The sequence below is a fragment of the Bombina bombina genome, chromosome 9 (assembly GCF_027579735.1).
Source record: "Bombina bombina isolate aBomBom1 chromosome 9, aBomBom1.pri, whole genome shotgun sequence".
In the NCBI taxonomy this organism is placed as follows: Eukaryota; Metazoa; Chordata; class Amphibia; order Anura; family Bombinatoridae; genus Bombina; species Bombina bombina.
The window spans coordinates 124,528,120-124,547,953 of NC_069507.1; the positions used below are offsets into that span (position 1 = coordinate 124,528,120).

General features: G+C 39.4%; 1 protein-coding gene across 1 annotated transcript in view; it reads right to left on the minus strand.

Moving 5' to 3' along the window:
- The window catches only part of FTSJ3 (FtsJ RNA 2'-O-methyltransferase 3), a 94,862-nt gene that overhangs the window by 25,016 nt on the left and 50,012 nt on the right, over positions 1-19,834 (minus strand). Inside the window, exons 9-20 of the mRNA XM_053692340.1 lie at positions 12,830-12,934; positions 12,617-12,717; positions 12,450-12,533; positions 12,209-12,343; positions 10,953-11,088; positions 10,670-10,854; positions 10,010-10,127; positions 9,714-9,795; positions 9,431-9,629; positions 4,857-4,951; positions 4,647-4,749; positions 4,343-4,526 (exon numbers count right to left, since the gene is read on the minus strand). Of these exons, the coding sequence (XP_053548315.1) occupies positions 4,343-4,526; positions 4,647-4,749; positions 4,857-4,951; positions 9,431-9,629; positions 9,714-9,795; positions 10,010-10,127; positions 10,670-10,854; positions 10,953-11,088; positions 12,209-12,343; positions 12,450-12,533; positions 12,617-12,717; positions 12,830-12,934 (1,527 nt within the window). The remainder of the gene's footprint in view (positions 1-4,342; positions 4,527-4,646; positions 4,750-4,856; positions 4,952-9,430; positions 9,630-9,713; positions 9,796-10,009; positions 10,128-10,669; positions 10,855-10,952; positions 11,089-12,208; positions 12,344-12,449; positions 12,534-12,616; positions 12,718-12,829; positions 12,935-19,834) is intronic.

Genomic DNA, 19,834 nt, shown 5'->3' on the forward strand with positions numbered 1-19,834 from the left:
AAAAAAGGAGCGTAGAGCATATTTACCGCAACTTCAACTCTCGATACCAGCGGTGCTTACGGACGCGGCCAGCTTCAAAAACGTGCTCGTGCACGATTCCCCCATAGGAAACAATGGGGCTGTTTGAGCTGAAAAAAAACCTAACACCTGCAAAAAAGCCGCGTTCAGCTCCTAACGCAGCCCCATTGTTTGCTATGGGGAAACACTACCTACGTCTGCACCTAACACTCTAACATGTACCCCAAGTCTAAACACCCCTAACCTTACACTTATTAACCCCTAATCTGCCAACCCCGCTATCGCTGACACCTGCATATTTTTTTTAACCCCTAATCTTCCGCTCCGTAAACCGCCGCTACTTACATTATCCCTATGTACCCCTAATCTGCTGCCCCTAACACCGCCGACCCCTATATTATATTTATTAACCCCTAATCTGCCCCCCACAACGTCGCCTCCACCTGCCTACACTTATTAACCCCTAATCTGCCGACCGGACCGCGCCGGCTGGGGGCTGAAGAGTGACGTCCATCCTCGGGCTGAAATCTGGATCCAAGCCGCGGCTGAAGAAATCCATCATCGGGATGAAGTCGGAAGTCCATCATCGGGATGAAGTCTTCTATCAAGCCGCATCTTCAATCTTCTTTCTTCCAGAGCAGAGCGGAGCGGAGCCATCTTCTTCCCAGCCGACGCGGATCCAACCACTTGCGACGCCTACTAGCCGAATGACGGTTCCTTTAAGGGACGTCATCCAAGATGGCGTCCCTCGAATTCCGATTGGCTGATAGGATTCTATCAGCCAATCAGAATTAAGGTAGAAAAAATCTGATTGGCTGATGGAATCCTATCAGCCAATCGGAATTCGAGGGACGCCATCTTGGATGACGTCCCTTAAAGGAACCGTCATTCGGCTAGTAGGCGTCGCTTGAAGAGGTTTGATCCGCGTCCGCTGGGAAGAAGATGGCTCCGCTCCGGAAGAAAGAAGATTGAAGATGCGGCTTGATAGAAGACTTCATCCCGATGATGGACTTCCGACTTCATCCCGATGATGGATTTCTTCAGTCGCCGCTTGGATCCAGACTTCAGCCCGAGGATGGACGTCACTCTTCAGCCCCCCGCTTGGGCTTGGATCAAGACTTCGGACCCTCTTCTGGACCGATCAGTGAACCCGGCGAGGTGAACACAAGGTAGGAAGATCTTCAGGGGCTTAGTGTTAGGTTTATTTAAGGGGGGGTTGGGTTAGATTAGGGGTATGTGGGTGGTGGGTTGTAATGTTGGGGGGGGGGGGTATTGTATGTTTTTTTTTTACAGGCAAAAGAGCTGAATTCTTTGGGGCATGCCCCCGCAAAGGGCCCTTTTAAGGGCTGGTAAGGTAAAAGAGCTTTGAACTTTTGTAATTTAGAATAGGGTAGGGCATTTTTTTTATTTTGGGGGTCTTTGTTATTTTATTAGGGGGCTTAGAGTAGGTGTAATTAGTTTAAAATTGTTGTAATTTATTTCTAATGTTTGTAAATATTTTTTTATTTTTTGTAACTTAGTTATTTTTTATTTTTTGTACTTTAGTTAGTTTATTTAATTGTATTTTTTTGTAGGAATTGTATTTAATTTATTTATTGATAGTGTAGTGTTAGGTTTAATTGTAACTTAGGTTAGGATTTATTTTACAGGTAATTTTGTAATTATTTTAACTATTTTAGCTATTAAATAGTTCTTAACTATTTAATAGCTATTGTACCTGGTTAAAAAAATACAAAGTTACCTGTAAAATAAATATAAATCCTAAAATAGCTATAATATAATTATAATTTATATTGTAGCTATATTAGGATTTATTTTACAGGTAAGTATTTAGCTTTAAATAGGAATAATTTATTTAATTAGAGTTAATTTATTTAGTTAGATTTAAATTATATTTAACTTAGGGGGGTGTTAGTGTTAGGGTTAGACTTAGCTTTAGGGGTTAATACATTTATTAGAATAGTGGTGAGCTCCAGTCGGCAGATTAGGGGTTAATGTTTGAAGTTAGGTGTCGGCGATGTTAGGGAGGGCAGATTAGGGGTTAATACTATTTATTATAGGGTTATTGAGGCGGGAGTGAGGCGGATTAGGGGTTAATAACTTTATTATAGTAGCGGCGCGGTCCGGTCGGCAGATTAGGGGTTAATAAGTGTAGGCAGGTGGAGGCGACGTTGTGGGGGGCAGATTGGGGTTAATAAGTATTATGTAGGTGTCGGCGGTGTTAGGGGCAGCAGATTAAGGGGTACATAAGTATAATGTAGCTTGCGGTGGCGTGCGGACGGCAGATTAGGGGTTAAAAAAATTTAATAGAGTGGCGGCGATGTGGGGGGACCTCGGTTTAGGGGTACATAGGTAGTTTATGGGTGTTAGTGTACTTTAGAGCACAGTAGTTAAGGGCTTTATAAACCGGCTTTAGCCCAGAAAGCTCTTAACTACTGACTTTTTTCTGCGGCTGGAGTTTGGTCGTTAGATTTCTAACGCTCACTCCAGCCACGACTCTAAATACCGGCGTTAGAAAGATCCCATTGAAAAGATAGGATACGCAATTGACGTTAGGGGATCTGCGGTATGGAAAAGTCGCGGCTGGAAAGTGAGCGTTAGACCCTTTAATGACTGACTCCAAATACCGGCGGTAGCCTAAAACCAGCGTTAGGAGCCTCTAACGCTGGTTTTCACGGATACCGCCAAACTCTAAATCTAGGCCTTTGTTTGCCTTTTATCAGAGCTATTCGGAATCTTTACTGATGAAAATTCTTATTTAACGGACGATTGAACTAGGGACGCTCAATGGACATTTGAGGTTTAATTAGACAATATATATTTTTATTGAACTATGTTACTTTTATGCAGAACTGATTGTATCATTTATGAAAAATACATTTATGTATTTTGGTAGATATAAATTGAAAACATTTACTTTTTATCTCTTTTCTTATTTATCTCTTTTATACCTTTCCCCTACATAGGAGTCAGCACTGATTGGCTAAAATGCATGTCTGTCAAAAGAACTGAAATAAAGAGGCAGTCTGCAGAGGCTTAGATACAAGGTAATCACAGAGGTAAAAGGTGTATTAAAGGGACAGTAAAGTCCAAATTAAACTTTCATGATGCAGATACATAGTAGATGAGGTTGAAAAAAAGACTGAAGTCCATCAAGTTCAACCTGTACAAATCTAAAATACTTACAAAAAGCTCCAGTAAAAATTAAATAATCCCCATAGGGCATGTAATTTTACACAACTTTCTAACTTACTTTTATCATCAAGTTTGCTTTGTTCTCTTGTTATTCGAAGTTGAAAGCTAAACCTAGGTAGGCTCATATGCTAATTTCTAAGCCCTTGAAGGCGGCCTCTTTGCTGAATGCATTTGACAGATTTTTTTACATTTTTTCATATAGATAACATTGTGCTCATGCACGTGAAGTTATTTAAGAGTCAGCACTAACTGCCTGAAATGCCAAATGATCTGAGATAAGGAGGCAGTCAGCAGAAGCTTAGATACAAGGTATTTACAGACGTAAAAGGTATATTAATATAACAGTGTTGGTTATGCAAAACTGAGGAATGGTAAATAAAGGGAATATTTATCTTTTTAAACAATACAATTTTTGGTGTTTACTAGCCCTTTAATACAAATCTGGGGAATGGGTAATACATGGATTATCTGTCTTTTTAAACAATAACAATTCTGGTGTAGACTGTCCCTTTAATATAATTTTCTCACAAGCTATGCAAATAAAAAAAAAAAGTTACCAATATGGTCTCACATGATATAGCTGGATACCCCCAGGACTAGACAGATATCATACAATGTATGAAACATCTCAATCTTATTTAAAAAAAAACCATTAAAGTGCCATAAACAGGTTGAGATCTGTGCATATCCTAAAAGGGCTAATTAATTTCAAGTAGTTTTCATTAAAAATTGTTTCAAAATTGCTGGCAAGTATTTTAAAATAATTTTCAAAAATAGGCAAAATGTGTATAGACACATGCATTGTATTTCAACTGTGTTCACATCTTCTAGGCATGCTCCAGCAGATAATCCCTATTCACTTTTGCATTCTACCAAAAGAACAATAAACATAGATACAGTCATAAAAGGAATTGTGTAGGGGGAGTTAGAGCTTTACAATTCAGAAACTTAAAAGAAAGGGTTAATGACGAGGCACTGCAGTATAAATTTGCAGGTAAAGTAATTAAAGTACATATTATATTATTTTGTCTCTATCCCAACTTATTTTATGTCCCTTAAAAACCCTGTTTCAAACATGCAGGAAATCCGTGTCTTAAAGTCACACAAATCAATGCCCCATTTTCCATACCCTTCTTCTTTTTCTGGCTTTTGCCTCTGCCACTTTCTTAATAGGACGGGCATTAAGTTCTCTCTGGCGCATGCGATATTCCGCAACAGTTTGACGATCTACAGGAAGTTGAAGGATACGGTGCTTTTTTTCCTCTGAAACAAACCAGTCAGGAAGCTCTTCTTCATCATCATTGAAGGCATACCTATACATAGAGACCACAACAAAAGATCAGAAGCTGCTTTGTTTTTTTAAACAAATAAAACAACAAGTCTAAATGACTACATAACAGATAGTTAAAAAGGAAAAGTAAATAATGCCTAACCTGCCAAAGGAACTATCAATAAGATCTCTTGTAGCTTTCTTGGAGGTAGCAATAACTGTCCCAAGGGCCAGGCCTTCTGCATCCAGTATACGGGATCGCTTTACTAAAAATAAAGTCAGAGTTATAGACCAGTTATAAGATCACAATGAATAAGTAATGTTTCAGGAACCAAAAGGTTTGCAGTAAAATCGTTACAACTCAGACATTTACCTGGGCGCTCTATTGAAACCACTTCAAAACCATCTGTTTCTTCCTTCTCTTGCTTTTTTTTTTTTCTCAGACCCTTCTTCATGGACCTAATATCCCTGTGACAAAATAAGAGCACCCATTAAAGGGACATTAAACTGCTGAGCATAACTACAAAAGAATAGATATGACTCATTCCGTTATTGTATTTGTGCCTTTCCCTGAAGATCTATACAGACTTGCTATTTTAATAGTTTAATGGACAGTACTTTGCAACATTGTTTTTCCCTTAATGTATTTTCAATGACTTGTTATACCAGTTGCAGAGTATAAAATGTATGAGAAATTGCATTTTCAGGTTTATTTGTGTATTTGAATTAGCTGGTTTTATGCTTTTAAACCACAGCCTATTACAATGGGTTGAGCTTGCAGGTAATATCAGATCTATTTATGCTATCACTTTGTGTGCACATACTTGCTTCCTTATCGTATATCTATTTGTAAACCAAAGCTCAATACTTAAAGAGAAAAATGGAAAATTAACATTTTATTACTTAACTAACCTCCACCCCACTGGGAGTGTAAATTTATTCTGCTGGCTGTGTTTACATGGGCTTATCAATAGCCTAGACTTCAGTAAAGAAACTTTTAGTATAGGTGTGGATACAACAGGCTAAATCAGCTATTTCAAATGCCAAAATAAGGGTAAAGGAACTAGTTGTAAAAAAGGATCATTGGGAACAATTTAAAGGGGAGAAAAATTTAATTTATGCTTACCTGATAAATTTATTTATTTTTCGATACGATGAGTCCACAGATTTCATCCTTACTTGTGGGATTACGCCCCCTGGTCAACAGGAGGAGGCAAAGAGCACCACAGCAGAGCTGTATAAATAGCTCCTCCATTCCCTCCCAACCCAGTCATTTGACCAGAGTTAGGAAGAGAAAGGAAAAGCCAAGGTGCAGAGGTGTCTGAAGTCTAACAAAAATATAATAACCTGTCTCATGAGGCAGGGCAGGCTGTGGACTCATCGTATCGAAAAAGAAATAAATTTATCAGGTAAGCATAAATTTCCTTTTCTTTTTCAAGATACGATGAGTCTACAGATTTCATCCTTACTTGTGGGATACAATACCAAAGCTATAGTACACGGATGAAACGGGAGGGACAAGACAGGGAACCTAAACGGAAGGCACCACTGCTTGAAGAACTTTCCTCCCAAAAACAGCCTCAGTAGAGGCAAAGGTATCAAATTTGTAAAATTTGGAAAAAGTGTGGAGAGACGACCAAGTTGCTGCCTTGCAAATCTGTTCAACAGAAGCATCATTTTTGAATGCCCATGAGGAAGCCACAGCCCTAGTGGAATGAGCCGTAATTCGTTCAGGAGGCTGCAGTCCAGCAGTCTCATATGCAAAGCGGATGATACTCTTCAGCCAAAAAGAAAGAGAGGTAGCCGTAGCTTTCTGACCCCCTACGTTTCCCAGAAAAAACAACAATGAAGATGATTGGCGAAAATCCTTAGTCGCCTGTAAGAAGAACTTCAAGGCATGGACCACGTCCAAATTATGTAACAGACGCTCCTTCTTAGAAGAAGGATTAGGACATAAGGAAGGAACAACAATTTCCTGATTAATATTCTTATCTGAAACAACCTTAGGAAGAAAACCAGGTCTGTTTCGTAACACCACCTTATCCGAATGGAAAATTAGATAAGGAGGATTACATTGCAACGCTGAAAGCTCAGATACTCTTCAAGCAGAAGAAATAGCAACCAAAAATAAAACTTTCCAAGATAATAACAATATCTACGGAATGCATAGGTTCAAACGGGACCCCTTGAAGAACTTTAAGAACCAAATTCAAACTCCAAGGAGTAGCAATAGGTCTAAATACAGGCCTGACTCTAGTCAGAGCCTGACAAAGATTGTACATCTGGGACATCTGCCAGACGCTTGTGTAACAATATGGATAAATCAGAAATCTGTCCTTTCAAAGAGCTCGCGGACAACCCCCTCTCCAATACTTCTTGGAGAAAAGACAAAACCCTGGGAATCCTTACTCTACTCCATGAGTAGCCATTGGATTCACACCAAAAAAGATATTTACGCCACATCTTATGGTAAATTTTCCTAGTAACAGGCTTACGCGCCTGGATCAAGGTATCGATAACCGAATCAGAAAACCCTTGCTTAGATAAAATTAAGCGTTCAATCTCCAAGAAGTCAGCTGTAGAGAAACTAGATTTGGATGATGGAAGGGCCCCTGAATGAGAAGGTCTTTTCTCAATGGGAGCTTCCACAGTGGCTGAGATGACATGGCCACCAGATCGGCATACCAAATACTGCAAGGCCACGCAGGGGCGATGAGGATAACCAATGCCCTCCCCTGTTTGACTCGCGCAATCACCCGAGGAAGAAGAGCAAACAGAGGGAATACATAAGCTAGGTTGAAAGACCAAGGCATCTATCAGCTCGGCCTGAGGATCCCTGGACCTGGACCTGTATCTCTGAAGCTTGGCATTCTGACGAGATGCCATGAGATCCAACTCCGGCCTGCCCCATCTGAGACCCAGGCTGGAAACTACCTCCGGATGGAGTTCCCATTCTCCCGGATGAAACGTCTGTCTGCTCAGAAAATCTGCTTCCCAGTTTTTCACCCCTGGGATGTGGATCGCTGACAGATGACAAAAGTGAGATTCCGCCCACTGTATTATCTTGGTTACTTCTGTCATCGCTAAGGAACTCTTTGTTCCTCCCTGATGATTGACGTAAGCTACCTTCGTTATGTTGTCTGACTGAAACCTGATGAATTAGTCTGACGCCAACTGAGGCCAAGCCTGAAGCGCATTGAATATGGCTCTCAACTTCAGTATATTGATGGGAAGGAGAGACTCCGCCTGAGTCCATACACCCTGAGCCCTCTGGAATTCCAGACTGCTCCCCATCCTAGTAGGCTGGGGTCCGTTGTCACTATCACGCATGAGGGTCTGCGGAAGCATGTCCCCTGGTATAGATGATCCAGCCACAACCACCATAGAAGAGAGTCCCTTGTCTCCTGATTTAGAGTTATTCGAGGAGACAAATCTGTATAATCTCCATTCCACTGTCTGAGCATGCTCAGTTGCAGAGGCCAGAGATGAAACCGAGCAAACGGAATGATGTCCATTGCTGCCACCATCAATCCAATTACTTCAATGCACTGAGCCACTGACGGCAGAGGATTGGACTGAAGGGCTCGACATGTAGCCATGATCTTTACCCTCCTGACCTCTGTCAGAAAGATTTTCATGGATAAAGAGTCGATTAGAGTTCCCAAGAAGGCTACCCTTCAAAAACCACTCGGTTATGCAAAATAGCCCCAAGCGTAGTACCATAATAAAGTCGCCATGTGAGGAAGTCCCTTACTATTAATGAGACTTAGTCCCCAATACCAGCGTGGCCAAGAGTCTGCCATTTAATGCTGTCAAGTAAAAGAGCTCTTTACTGACAGAGCCCCTGATTCCCATAAAATGTACATAAGTGCAGAAAACCTCACTGAGGTAAATATGTCCCTGAGGAATTTTCCAGTAGAGAAATAAAGGCTGCACTTACCTCTTATGCTGCCCGACAGCAGGACAGCTACAACAGGGTTCATAGGTCCATTGGTTCCCTCCTATAATCCTTTAGAAAGATGAAGCCTGAGTTAGATCCAGCTTAGGCCATCACAAAAAGGGAATTATGTCCCACCAGTGCCCATTGCTTTAAAGCCACCAGTAGCTCTACTCTAGAGGCTGACAAGGAATACGGCTACACCCTATAATAAAATAGCACTCACTGGTACCATTTTAAAAATAATAAACTCTTGATTGAAGAATCTAAACTAACACCTCACTTTACCTCTTCCTATTACTAACACAGGCAAAGAGAATGACTGGGTTGGGAGGGAAGAGCTATTTATACAGCTCTGCTGTGGTGCTCTTTGCCTCCTCCTGTTGACCAGGAGGCGTAATCCCACAAGGATGAAATCTGTGGACTCATCGTATCTTGAAAAAGAAAAACGTGGATAAACTGTCCCTTTAAAGGTGTCAGATGCTGAAGCTCTGCCTCCTCATACTGGACACTGCCATCTTGGAGCTTAGGTATTCTCATACTCTGTGACAGAAGGTGCATACTTACAGATTAATTATGTTATTAGATTTTTGAGAGCTGTATTATTTGCTTTGGGTTAATGTGCACGGTACAGTGTGAGAACTTTACAATGTTACATTTTTGACACATTTATAAAGTTGCACAAATAAATCAATGCAGCCACTGCAAAAGTAAAACACTCCTGCTCTGTATTGTGTACTCTAACCTAAAGAACATTATACAACTGTTTAAAAGCTAGTAACGTCACTGATCTGTATGTGTGTGAGAGTACTTATGTAGTACCCCAGCAAGAAGCGCTGTTTCACCATCTGGCAACATTAAGGGGTTAAAATAGGAGAATGGATTTGAAGAGTTGCAAGAAAAAAAAGAAAACCAATAGCATAGCAAATAGTATTAATTCTATTGTAGTTGTGCCCAACAGTTTAATGTCCGTTTAACAGCCCCATTATAGTGTTTTTTAATTCTCTTACGTCTCATCCTCACTGCTGTCGCTATCTAAGCTGCTGGGAGACTCTTCAGCCATTTTTGTTGTCATATCCCCAGAATTGGATGCCACCGCAACCTTTGCCCCATCACTAGTTGTTTTGGGTTCAGAGTTTTCATGTGCAACATCAGAAATTTCGGAAGTTTTCATTTTTTTTCTGTCTTTTGACTTAGGTGTCTTCTCTTCTGTACATGGCCAGGAAAGAGGTGTTAACTATTTGTTTTGATCAGATACATATGGTCGCCTTACAATAATATTCTCTCAATTACCTCTCTTGTTCTCCTGTAAAATCTGTGTCTGTTTAATCTCCAGATCTTCATCAGCATCAAAATCCATACAAGAAAATACACCCTGTGAAAGATATGTTCAGAAAGTTAATGTCACAGAAAAGTGTTATGAGGGGGAGCAGAACCCATTGATAAGAAGTATAGTTTTTTCACACGTGAGTATCTAAACCATATGAAGAAGCAGAATGCCTGTCAATGAGAGCTCAGAAACAAACCATGCATGTAACCAAAACCTACTGTGACCTCAGGAGAAAAGATTCATCTAGAGTGTAACTAACCTTCCCAAACCATAAGTTGGTATTTCTTTGCTGATGCTCTGATGCCTCCTCTAAGGGAACAAGCAGTGGATTTGACAACTCCTCATCTTCCTGAGATATGTCCTCTTTTTGAGGCACCCTGAGGATATCGGGATAAAAGCACATGACCAAAGACAAAAAAGAAAACATTAAGGGAAAGTGAATAAAAGGGACAGTCTACACCAGAATTATTAACAATTCCCTAAATTTGTATAACCAACACATTTATAATAATATACTTTTTACCTCTGTGATTACCTTGTATCTAAACATCTGCAGACTGCCCCTTATTTAAGTTCTTTTGACAGACTTGCATTTTAGCCAATCAGTGCTGACTCCTAGGTAACTTCACGTGCATGAGCACAGTGTTATCTATATGCCACACATGAACTAACACCCTCTAGTGGTGAAAAACTGTCAAAATGCATTCATATAAGAGGAGGCCTTCAAGGTCTAATAAATTAGCATATGAACCTCCTAGGTTTAGCTTTCAACTAAGAATTACCAAAATAACAAAGCAAAATTGGTGATAAAAGTAAATTGGTAAGTTGTTTCAAATTGCATGCCCTATCTGAATCATGAAAGTTTATTTTGGACTAGACTGTCCCTTTAACAGGGGAGAAAAATTGCAGGCTATTTTACCTCTTGGACTCTGACTTCTGCTCTTGTTTTCGCACCTCCTCCAAATCGTCGTCATCAAGGTCACTGGCAAGCGAAATCTCATCCTCCTCATCTCCAGAAATAACAATTTCTCCATCATTGTGGGCTATATCTGATAACATAGAGTCTGCAACAGACATGTCACCATGGGAGATTGTCTGCAACAGCTAAGAAAATAAGCATTATTAATAAAGGAGCAAACAAGTTTGGAAAAAAATCACTAACAGACTATACATGTTTTCCTTTTTGTTCCACCCAGCCTTACCTCACTCTTGCCAATGCTGCGCAATGAGAACATGCCAGTCTCTCCTTCATCAGCGATAGATACCCCTGGTAGATCCATTTTCAGTTCCACGCGCTCTCTCTGCCGACGCTGAACCTTCAGCAACTTCTTCTTCTGCCTGTGAAAAGATGATACATTTACAGGAGCTAGAGACCAGGTCAAATATGAGTTTAAAATGACAATGCAGGATTTAAAACATGGCAAATAATTTTAGCAAAATGCCATTGAGGGCCCCTAAAATAGTAATATTTGTACAAATACATCTCTCTGAATGTTTAACAATACTGTTGACTTTGCATTATTAACCATAACCAGTTTTCTCTAATCAGTATACTTTTTAGTATTTTTAGGTGCATGTGAGAAAATAAAGAAAAAATGACCACTACTGGACATGAAAGAGAAAAAAAAAGACAACCTACATTATTTGTTTTGTTGAGTTATTTGTGTGACATCAAAGGAATTATAGCTCTTTACTTTAAATAGACATTAAAAGTAATAGTGTAATAGTTGTCCCCCAACATTCTGCAGTATTTAATACCTGATGTCATGGTTTTCATTAGGTTGGGAATTTAAGCTACAGAAAGACAGCCCAAGTCAGTTCCTTTCAGCTTTCACTGGCAATTAGATCTTTAATTTGCTACATATGTGAATACCATCAGGTCTAATAATAAGAGTTGCAAGTGCTGGTCTGGAGAGTTTGGCTGTGTGTTTAGTTCATCCAAACTGCAACAATTTTAACCAGGTTTAGATAATTCCATTGCTACTGTAATATTTTTTCTGGGGACTTGTGCGAGTTGTAGTACAGCGAAGTTATGCACCTTCAGTGATTACTTAGAGAGAGTTCTGTCTGCAGTGTACATTTTCAAACTAACTAAAGCTACAACAAAAGCAGATAAGTGACAAATACAGTAGAACTGCATAATCAACAAAAGCAGATTTTTTTCTGAAAAAATTTGTTTTAAATTCCCTGTCACCTGTATCATGTGACAGCCATCTGCAAATCACAAACCCCTCACACATATATAATCTGAACCTCCAAGGAATCTGTCCCTTTTCAGTTGTTTGTTTAAGCTTGTGCCTAAAATAGTGTGCACATAAAAAGACTGTACAAAATTTGATAATGGAAGTAAATTGGATGCTCTATCGGAATCATGCACATTTATGTTTAACTTGTGTCCCTTTAAATATAAGCTCTCTTTAAAAAAGGCTTGAGATAAGTGTTCTGTGATGTTACAAACCTCTTAAGTTTTGCTAGTTCTTCAGCTTTCATCTCAGCAAGCTTCTTGTCAAGAACCTCTTCTTCATCTTCTGAAGGCTTCTCCTTTTCACCCACAGAGCCCTCTTTTTCTTCTTCTTCTTCCCCAGAACTAAGTCTGAAAAAACAGGAAGAAAGGAAGAAGAAGTGTGTCAATATAGGAGTCTGACAGGTCAAGCACAGAGCATATCAAAAGACTTCAGTAACTAATGTAGTAGCCTTACTCAATATCTCCTCCTTGTTCTTTGGATTCCTTCAGCTTTTTGGCAAGGTGCCTTCGCAGTTTTGAGCGCCAGCTCAGAAGAGACCTGCAGAAAAAACTGCAGTTAGCACCAGTTAAAAGTAAAGCACTTTTGGAGAGTGATAGCCAAAAATCTGGAATTAACAGCACCTGAGCTCTTTGCGTCCAAGCACTTTTATGTCTTTGCAGCATTCACGAATGTCATTGCTTGTAGCAGGATATTTCTCTAACTCTGTGTTATCCAGAACAATCTAAACAAAGCAGCAATACAGAGGGTTGTCAGTACTTTCTCCTGGTCGCTTGTGACTCCCTGCCACCATGCACTTAGGGTTTACCATGGTGTGAGAAGCAGTTCATACAAACCTCACTTGTCTTTGCTAAAAAATCCACAGGATTGTCACATTTGAGAAAATCTATTAGAGATGCTCGATGATACAGAGATATTGAATTAGAATCATATCCCTCTGCCTGTTAAAATTAGAGGGGAAAAAAGAGGATTATTAAACAAAACAAAAAAAATATTACCTTAAGCATATTAGTAAGCATATTTCCATCTATCTGCTTAAAACGGCATACAAAATGATTGGCTTTCCTTCTAGTGACTTTCTGCGTATTCCAATGCAAAGGCTAATATCCTATAATAAACACATATATGCCTTGTAGTAACAACTTTCCATTTTACTTCTATTATCAAATTTGATTTGTTCTCTTCTTGGTACTATTTTGTTAAAGAATAAATCAAGCTAGTGCGTGCACATGTCTTTAGCATTCTATGGCAGCAGTGTTTGTAACTACGTAGATCATCACTCCACAGCCTGTTTAATGGGCACACAACCCAGCTGATTTTACTGACCATTTGGCTAAAACTTAAGCCAATATTAAAAGGTATACTAAACCCAAATTTGATCTATCTTAATTCAGATGAAGCATAAAATCTTAAGCAAATTTCTAAAAGCAGGAATGAAAGCTTAGGAGCCAGCCCATTTTTGGTTCAGAATCTGGGTAGTGCTTGCTGATTGGTGTCTAAATGTAGCCACCAATCAGCAAGCGCTAACCAGGGTGCTGAACCAAAAACAACATTTATGTAAGAATTTACCGGATAGATTCATTTCTTTCATATTGGTAAGAGTCCATGAGCTAGTGACGTATGGGATATACAATCCTACCAGGAGGGGCAACGTTTCCCTAACCTCAAAATGCCTATAAATACACCCTCACCACACCCACAATTCAGTTTAACGAATAGCCAAGTAGTGGGGTGATAAAGAAAGGAGTAAAAAGCATCAACAAAGAAACTTGGAAATAATTGTGCTTTATACAAAAAATCATAACCACCATAAAAAGTGTGGGCCTCATGGACATGAAAGAAATTAATTTATCAGGTAAATTCTTACATAAATTATGTTTTCTTTCATGTAATTGGCAAGAGTCCATGAGTTAGTGACGTATGGGATATCAATACCCAAGATGTGGAACTCCACTCAAGAGTCACTAGAGAGGGAGGGATAAAAATAAACAGCCATTTTCCGCTGAAAAAATAATCCACAACCCAAAATATAAGTTATTCTCATAATGAAACTAAAAACTTAAAACATCAGCAGAAGAAGCAAACTGAAACAGCTGCCTGAAGAACTTTTCCACCAAAAACTGCTTCTGAAGAAGCAAATACATCAAAACGGTAGAATTTAGTAAATGTATGCAAAGAGGACCAAGTTGCCGCTTTGCAAATCTGATCAACTAAAGCTTTATTCTTAAAAGCCCACAAAGTGGAGACTGATCTAGTAGAATGAGCTGTAAATCTCTGAGGCGGGGCCTGACCTGACTCCAAATAAGCTTGAAGAATCAAAAGCTTTAACCAAGAAGTCAAGGAAATAACAGAGGCCTTCTGACCTTTCCTAGGACCAGAAAATATAACAAATAGACTAGAAGTCTTCCTGAAATCTTTAGTAGCTTTAACATAATATTTCAAAGCTCTCACCACATCCAAAGAATGTAAGGATCTTTCCAAAGAATTCTTAGGATTAGGACAGAAGGAAGGGACAACAATTTCTCTACTAATGTTGTTAGAATTCACAACCTTAGGTAAAAATTGAAATGAAGTACACAAAACCGCCTTATCCTGATGAAAAATCAGAAAAGGAGATTCACAAGAAAGAGCAGATAGCTCAGAAACTCTTCTAGCAGAAGAGATGGCCAAAAGGAACAACACTTTCAAAGAAAGAAGTTTAATGTCCAAAGAGTGCATAGGCTCAAATGGAGGAGCCTGTAATGCCTTCAAAACCAAATTAAGACTCCAAGGAGGAGAAATTGATTTAATGACAGGCTTAATACGAACTAAAGCCTGAACAAAAAAGTGAATATCAGGAAGATTAGCAATCTTTCTGTGAAATAAAACAGAAAGAGCAGAGATTTGTCCCTTCAAGGAACTTGCAGACAAACCCCTATCCAAACCATCCTGAAGAAACTGTAAAATTCTAGGAAGTCTAAAAGAATGCTAAGAGAGTTTATGAGAAGAACACCATGAAATGCAAGCCTTCCAAACTCGATAATAAATCTTTCTAGAAACAGATTTACGAGCTTGTAACATAGTATTAATCACTGAGTCAGAGAAACTTCTATGACTTATCACTAAGCGTTCAATTTCCATACCTTCAAATTTAATGATTTGAGATTCTGATGGAAAAACGGACCTTGAGGCAGTAGGTCCGACCTTAACGGAAGTTGCCAAGGTTGGCAACTGGACATCCGAACAAGATCCACATACCAAAACCTGTGGGGCCATGCTGGAGCCACCAGCAACACAAATGATTGTACCATGATGATTTTGGAGATGACTCTTGGAAGAAGATCTAGAGGCGGGAAAATATAAGCAGGTTGATAACACCAAGGAAGTGTCAGCGCATCCACTGCTTCCGCCTGAAAATCCCTGGACCTGGACAGGTATCTGGGAAGTTTCTTGTTTATATGAAAGGCCATCAGATCTATCTCTGGAAGACCCCACATCTAAACAATCTGAGAAAACACATCTGGACGGAGGGACCACTCCCCCGGATGTAAAATCTGACGGCTGAGATAATCCACCTCCCAATTGTCTACACCTGGGATATGAACCGCAGAATTAGACAGGAGCTGGATTCCGCCCATGCAAGTATCCGAGATACGTCTTTCATAGCTTGGGGACTGCGAGTCCCGCCCTAATGATTGACATATGCCATTGTTGTGATATTGTCTATCTGAAAACAGATGAACGGTTCTCTCTTCAACAGAGGCCAAAACTGAAGAGCTCTGAGAATTGCACGGAGCTCTAAAAAATTGATTGGTAATCTCGCCTCTTGAGATTTCCGAACCACTTGTGCTGTCAGAGATCCCCAGACAGCTCCCCAACCTGAAAGACTTGCATCTATTGTGATCACAGTCCAGGTTGGTCAAACAAAAGAGGCCCCTTGAACTAAACGCTGGTGATTTAACCACCACGTCAGAGAGTGTCGAACATTGGGATTTAAGGATATTAATTGTGATATCTTGGTATAATCCCGGCACCATTGATTCAGCATACAAAGCTGGAGAGGTCACATGTGAAAACGAGCAAAGGGAATTGCGTCCAATGCTGCAGTCATGAGACCTAAAACTTTCATGCACATAGCCACTGAAGGGAATGACTGAGACTGAAGGTGCCAACAGGCTGCAACCAATTTTAAACGTCTCTTGTCTGTTAGAGACAGAGTCATGGACACTGAATCTATCTGGAAACCTAAAAAGGTAACCCTTGTCTGAGGAATCAAGAAACTTTTTGGTAAATTGATCCTCCAACCATGTTTTCGAAGAAACAACACTAGTTGATTCGTGTGAGATTCTGCAGAACGTAAAGACTGAGCTAGTACCAAGATATCATCCAAATAAGGAAACACTGCAATACCCTGTTCTCTAAATTACAGAGAGTAGGGCACTGAGAACCTTTGAAAAGATTCTTGGAGCTGTTGCTAGGCCAAATGGAAGAGCAACAAATTGGTAATGCTTGTCTAGAAAAGAGAATCTCAGTAACCGATAATGTTCTGGATGAATCGGAATATGAAGGTATGCATCCTGCAAGTCTATTGTGGACATATAATGTCCTCGCTGAACAAAAGGCAGAATAGTCCTTATAGTCACCATCTTGAAAGTTGGTACTCTTACATAACGATTCAAAATTTTCAGATACAGAACTGGTCTGAATGAATTTTCTTTCTTTGGGACAATGAATAGATTTGAATAAAACCCCAAACCTTGTTCCTGAAAAGGAACTGGCATGATTACCCCTGAAACAAATACCAACACTCATACACAATGTTCTAACCAGCACTCACAAAACCTCTTGTGGCTTAAAGTCTTCTTATGATTATTCTGTAATTTGTGTGTGCTTCCAATACTGTGTAAAAAGTTCCGCTTTGGTGCATATAGTGAAAATACTTGTATACTCGATTTAATAACGTTCTTTGTATAAGATCAGCCACCAAATTCCTGATATAATAACCTGTATTACAATACTGGAAGTTCAATTCTTATCAGTGTGTGTTAGGAGACTATAGGATTCTTGTATACCTTTGGTCGACTAGTTAACAGATGCTTGAAACCCACACCAGTAAAGTAATATACATTAATATGTTTCTCCGGTCCTACTCACCGCAGGGAGGGTAGACATCTGTGTCGGCTGTTGTCCGATCCAACTTGAATAAGTTCCGTCTTCCGTCTAACACACGCTGAACACACCGGTAAGGGAGCGTAGTGATTACCTGCTGTGCAGGCTGCTGCTGTACAGAAAAAAATCAACAGGTGCATATGCTTCCAAACAGCGCTTCCCGTGCGCTGGAAAATAGCAAACAGTTCCAAAAGAGAAGTAGGAAGCAATGCAGGCTGCAATGCAGGGATCCCTAATGAAGTGCTCAGTTTGAGCAGGAAACGCGTCGGAAGGCGGTTTATCTGTCCCCCTGTGTGTATGGGTAACTACATGAAGTTGTGTTTGTAAATATCTGAGTTGATGAAAATAAAAGTTTTTTGAATTTTACTATATCAAGTTGTGCAGCCTGCATTGTTTCCTACTTCTCTTTTGGAACTGTTTACCCCTGAAACATCCAGGTCTGAAACACACTTCAGGAAAGCCTGAGCTTTTACTGGTTTACTGGGATGCGTGAGAGAAAAAAAATCTTCTCACGGGAGGTCTTACTCTGAATCCTATTCGGTACCCCTGAGAGACAATGCTCTGAATCCATTGATTTTGGACAGAATTTATCCAAGCATCCTTGAAAAACCTTAATCTGCCCCCTACCAGCTGTGCTGGAATGAGGGCCGCACCTTCATGCAGACTTAGGGGCTGACTTTGGTTTCTTAAAAGGCTTTGATTTATTCCAATTTGAGGAAGGCTTCCAATTGGAAACAGATTCCTTGGGGGAAGGATTAGGTTTTTGTTCTATATTTTGACGAAAGGAACGAAAACGATTAGAAGCCCTAGATTTACCCTTAGGTTTTTTATCCTGAGGCAAAAAAACTCCCTTTCCCCCAGTAACAGTTGAAATAATAGAATCCAACTGAGAACCAAATAAATTATTACCTTGGAAAGAAAGAGATAGTAATCTAGACTTAGATGTCATATCAGCATTCCAAGATTTAAGCCACAAAGCTCTTCTAGCTAAAATAGCTAAAGACATGGATCTAACATCAATTTTGATAATATCAAAAATAGCATCACAAATGATTAAATGATTAGCATGTTGCAGTAAGCGAACAATGCTAGATATGTCAGAATCCAATTCTTGTTGCGCTAAATTCTCCAACCAAAAAGTTGATGCAGCTGCAACATCAGCCAAGGAAATTGCAGGCCTAAGAAGATGGCCTGAATATAAATAGGCTTTCCTTAGATAAGATTCAAGTTTCCTATCTAAAGGATCCTTAAAAGAAGTACTATCTTCCAAAGGAATAGTGGTACGTTTAGCAAGAGTAGAAATAGCCCCATCAACTTTGGGGATCTTTTCCCAAAACTCTATTGAAATAGCTGGTAAAGGACACAATTTTTTTAAACCTAAGGATTAAGAGGAGTACACGGCTTATTCCATTCCTTAGAAATCATATCAGAAATAGCATCAGGAATAGGGAAAACCTCTGGAGTAACCATAGGAGGTTTAAAAACAGAATTTAAACGTTTACTAGTTTTAATATCAGGAGGACTAACTTCCTCAATATCCAAAGTAATTAACACTTCTTTTAACAAAAAATGAAAATACATAAGTAGATTTGTCAGTGTCAATATCTGAGGAAGGATCTTCTGAATCAGATAGATCCTCATCAGAGGAGGATAATTCATTATGTTATCGGTCATTTGAAATTTCATCAACTTTATGAGAAGTTTTAAAAGACCTTTTACGTTTATTAGAAGGCGGAAATGCAGACAAAACCTTCTGAATAGAATCAGTAACAAATTCTTTAAAATTCATAGGTATATCATGTACATTAGAAGTTGAAGGAACTGCAACTGGCAATGTACTATTACTGATGGACACATTGTCTGCATGTAAAAGTTTATCATGACAACTAATACAAAATGACATTTGGAGATATAATCTCCACAATTTTACAACAGATGCATTTAGCTTTGGTAGAACCGATGTCAGGCAACAAAGTTCCAACAGATACTTCTGAGACAGGATCAGATTGAGACATCTTGCAAAATGTAAAAGAAAAAACAACATATAAAGCAAAATTATCAATTCCCTTATATGACAGTTTCAGGAATGGGAAAAAATGCAAATAGCATAGCCCTCTGACAAAGAAAAAGGCAAATAGCAATGGGGTAATAAATAATGAAAAAAATTTGGCGGCAAGTATGACGCACAACGTAACGGAAATTTTTTTGTCACTAATGACGCATCCTGTGTGAAGAACTCTGCGTCAACTATGACGAACTTGCGTCAACGGACGTGCCTTTCGCGCCAAAAAATTCACTCGCCAAGAATGACGCAATAAAGTGTAGCATTTGGTGCACCCGCAAGCCTAATCCAGTCCGCAATTTGAAAATGTAGTCAATTGAAATAAAAACTAAACCCCAGGTAAGAAAAAAAATTCTTAAAATTTACTTTCCCCAAATATGAAACTGACAATCTGCAAAAGAAAATACATGAACCTGACTCATGGCAAATATATGTACAATACATATATTTAGAACTTTATATTAATGCATAAAGTGCCAAACCATAGCTGAGGTGTCTTAAGTAATAAAAACATACTTACCGAAAGACACCCATCCACATATAGCAGATAGCCAAACCAGTACTGAAACAGTTATCAGTAGAGGTAATGGTACATGAGAGTATATCGTCGATCTGAAAAGGGAGGTATGAG